At 27.4% G+C, this 4,124-nt stretch overlaps 1 protein-coding gene across 1 annotated transcript in view; it reads right to left on the reverse strand.

Moving 5' to 3' along the window:
* Window positions 1-387: 387 nt before the first annotated feature.
* LOC100302321 (uncharacterized protein) overlaps window positions 388-4,124 on the reverse strand; it is a 16,699-nt gene continuing 12,962 nt past the window's right edge. The window contains 1 exon segment of the mRNA NM_001162434.1: window positions 388-1,917. Within this exon segment, the coding sequence (NP_001155906.1) occupies window positions 1,406-1,917 (512 nt within the window). The 3' untranslated portion in view covers window positions 388-1,405.

Below are 4,124 nucleotides of genomic sequence, written 5' to 3' on the forward strand. Positions count from 1 at the left end.
TATTTTAATTTTAAAGCAAGCTATGGGTATTTTAAAATTGTAAATTGTTTGTACATCTTAAAGTACTCATAACTCACTTAAAAATTAAAATATACTAAAAATCTCATGAGGTTGTCTAGATAATAATCTTACCTTTAGATTTTATAAGAGATCAATTCACTCTAATTTTTAAACCAACGGAGCTACACGTGTTTTGCCGAGTGTATAATTTGCTATATTATGCACTTGTAAGACGGAGACAACACATGCGGGTATAACGTCCTCTTAAGAACTAGTTTTTAAGTATAAAGTAAGATGCAATGTCATTGCATATGTTATAATATTGTTGTGTAAACATGACATATGTGTTATTATTATTCTGATTCAAATACATAAATAAACATGATGTGAAAATACAAAAATATAATTATATTAACTTATTTAAATCACGACAATACATTATGTTAAAGTAAATAATACATAATATCAAAAATTAAAGCATAATCATTGATTGTTTAGTGTTTGTTGGTAAGGGACTTTTTTCCCTAGATTTGTAGTAGACTAATAATTTAAAATACCTAAATAGATTAGAAATAATTTTCTCTCTAGCTTATAATAAATAAAACATGTAAATAATAGTTTGGATCGGTGAATGACAATGACCTTGGATAATTGTAATGAGTTTTTTTGATATTAATATATAGCTCATTCATTCAAACCATAGATTATTTGTTTTTAAATTGTTATCATTGATACAATTGTAGCATTGTTCTATGAGTATGATATGCAAAGCAAATTAATTTTAAAATAGATAATTTGATAGATTACTGTCTTAATGTCGTTTGCACTATTGGCCACATCACTTTTTTAATTGACTGTTTAAAACAAACATTATTTTTGCCGTTATGACAATGTGCATAATTATATGCATATTATAAATTATTCACAGTATTTAGAGTAAATGACAATAATGTCAATGATATATATTTTTGCATTCATTCAATTTTGAGAAATAAAATTATATTATACATTTGGTTTATATTAATACTTGAGTAAAAAAAAATGTAAACAAACTTTTAGGAGTGATTAATAAACAAAAAATTGTCTAAATATAGATTATTGATATTAAAATATAAAGATTACTCATACAGTTATATCTTATATGTATAAAAGATGCGCACTATACAATGTATTGTCTTCATATCATAATTATTTTGGTACTTAATATTATAAAATTAAACAAAAAAAGATAAAGAAAATAACAACGTAAACTTAAAACTAAAAATGATTTTTACAGGTACTAAGTTAAGGAGATTATAAGGGAAAAATAAGATACATATAAAATAATTCCAACAACACAAATTAATAATATAACCAAAAGTGCAGAAAATCTTTATAAATAAAATAATTTTTTTAGCCTGAATGATTACATTGATGTAGGTGTCCAGAAGTTCATCTCTCTCAGCTCTGTAGGTTTGGGTTTTATGGATAAATTAGTGGAAGACAATGGTTTAGGGAATCGCTTAGATTCTTTATCAGATAATTCTTCTTGTGAATCAGCTCTGTGTGAAAATAAGTTTGATAATATCCACGATGAGCCATGTTTATCTCCAGATGATTCTTCTTGAAACGGTGCTGTGAAATAAGGATTTTTACGCATCAATCGTGGTGATCCAGGTGGTGAACTTATGGGACTGGCTGGGAGCGATTTGCTGTTCCGTCGCTTAGATAACATTGATGGTGACGGTCCTACGACAAGAATATCTTGAGGACCCGAAGAACGTCCTTGATATGCTCTCCGTCCAGACACCATTTGATGTGCCATAGCCACAATAGATTTACCACATTCGGAAGCTCCACTTTTAAAACCATCATCAATTCCTAATGATTTTGGAGGGTCAGTTATATTTTCACCCAAACTTGCAGCTGCTACTGCATCTATAAAATGTGTACAGAGATCAGTTAAAAATATATTAAAGATTGTTAAAAATCAAGTATTTTTAAAAAGAAAAGTGTTTTATACTTTGTATATTAGAATAGTTGTAGTATTTAACTATTTAAGTATTATTATTACTATCAATGATAGACAGATGATTGCCAACATAGTTCACACTTAAGTCTTAACATATCTAACTAACTGTCATTTAATCAATAAATTAAATAAAGTGCAATGAATACATTTTCTATAGTAATGTTTAGTTTTTGATTTAATTTCAAGATATAATATGGTATAATAGATAATTAATAATAATCAAGCAAGGGCGCCTGCAAAAAATATAAGCCGGAGAGGGAGGGCAAACCTAAAAATCACTGATAATATAGCACATACTATATTTTTTTTACATGTAATAAAACAGCTCATATTAACTAAAATAGCAGGAGGCATAGCTCCTCCCAGAACTCCTCCCCCCAATGGAGCAACGTAATTATGTGTTTAACACTAAGATTCAAAATAAATCACTCCAAAATGATTTCAGAACAAAAACACTTATTATCAAAATTAAAGGCCACAATATTTATTAGGGCACTACAAAACTTTTTTCAGTTTTTCAAATTACAACGGTTGTTTAGAAGCAAACAATTATTTTAACTTTCTCAAATTACTATAACTTTTTAACAACAATTAATTTAAAAAGAAAGCTGCGTGGTAATATTATCAATTACCCAATAGTTAATTTAGATAATTTTAAGATTTTTATTTGTAGTTCAATGCCGAAGTCATTCATTAAGACTATAGTTTTGCTATATTATGTAGGGCTATGATTAAATGTGTTTTTTAAAAACATCCTTGCCCAAAGGCCATAAACAAATAGCTATGCCACTGGATCTGAGTATGCAGGTATGCTCTAGACTTTGAAACTTAGGACGGCTGTCGGTTAAGCCCGGTTTCATTACAAGGGTTTGACCAACTTTTTTTCAAATGGTAATACGGTATAATCATATTTTGAAGGTTTCCTCTGTTTGGTAAGTATACATTTAATTTTAATGAAAAAAAAAAAATATGTAACAGTGTCTAAAATTACAATTGTTAGATTACTAATGATCTAACATAAAATAATTAAGTTTAAATAAATGAATAACTTTATGTAAGTATTTTCTATAACTATAATAGATTACAAATTTATTTATGATTTTAGGAAATAACAAATTATTTTAAATAATAATTTTCGGAACACTAACATATTATTACTCGTATTATTATCATGTCTGTTCACAGGTCAGATCATATTTACGCAGTAGGAAATGTAATTGTGGAGTGGCATATTTTATTATATTTAGACAGTGTGGGCCATGAGTCATTTAAAGTGTATCGTTTAATTAGTTACATAGTATTACTCGTAGTTTGTAATCTTAAACCCACGTGATATTTTAATCGATAAATAAATCTACGTTTCAAATTAATATAATATACATAATTAGATATAATAAATCAGCATAAATATTTAATATTTTTCATCATAAAACCCTATTATAATTTAACCACAGTCAAAATAACATTTTAATAATATGTATACCATCTGAATCCTAAATAATAAAACAGACAAAATATAAACTTTAGTAAATACAAATATGTAATTTATAAATACATACATTATATTAGTAATAAAAATTACAAAATAGTCTTTACTTTTCAAAAAATTTAAAAATAAGTCAATAAAGGTAGTGCATACGATTATTGTACTTACTAACTGTAAGTTAAGCCTTTTTTTTATTATACATTTCAAGTTTTGTTAATTTTGTAGTTCCATTATAATATAAAGGTAATTTGTAAACCTCGGCAGAATATAGGTTAGATAAAAAGGTTATTAAAAGGTCTAACGTAAACACTGCCAGTTTTCTATCTTAGCTGTAAGTAATGGGTATAATAATATGGAAACTCCGCTAGTGTTATAAGGACTTTTAACATTAGATAAATACCTACGTTGACATCCGTTGCGATGAGATAATAATAATCATGCCGATATTACTAAAATTGTTTAAGAGGACGTCGTACCCGCATGTGTTGTCTCCGTCTTACAAACGTACGACAGCAAATTTTCGTTTGCTAGTTTCAATAGGGTGCTGTCATTTTTGATTTTGGAGTGAATTGACCCATTATCAAACTTTTAGGTAATAACATAATCTGTGCCCTCTCGTTGGTTTTT

Source organism: Acyrthosiphon pisum, chromosome A1, assembly GCF_005508785.2.
Source record: "Acyrthosiphon pisum isolate AL4f chromosome A1, pea_aphid_22Mar2018_4r6ur, whole genome shotgun sequence".
NCBI classification, from domain to species: Eukaryota; Metazoa; Arthropoda; class Insecta; order Hemiptera; family Aphididae; genus Acyrthosiphon; species Acyrthosiphon pisum.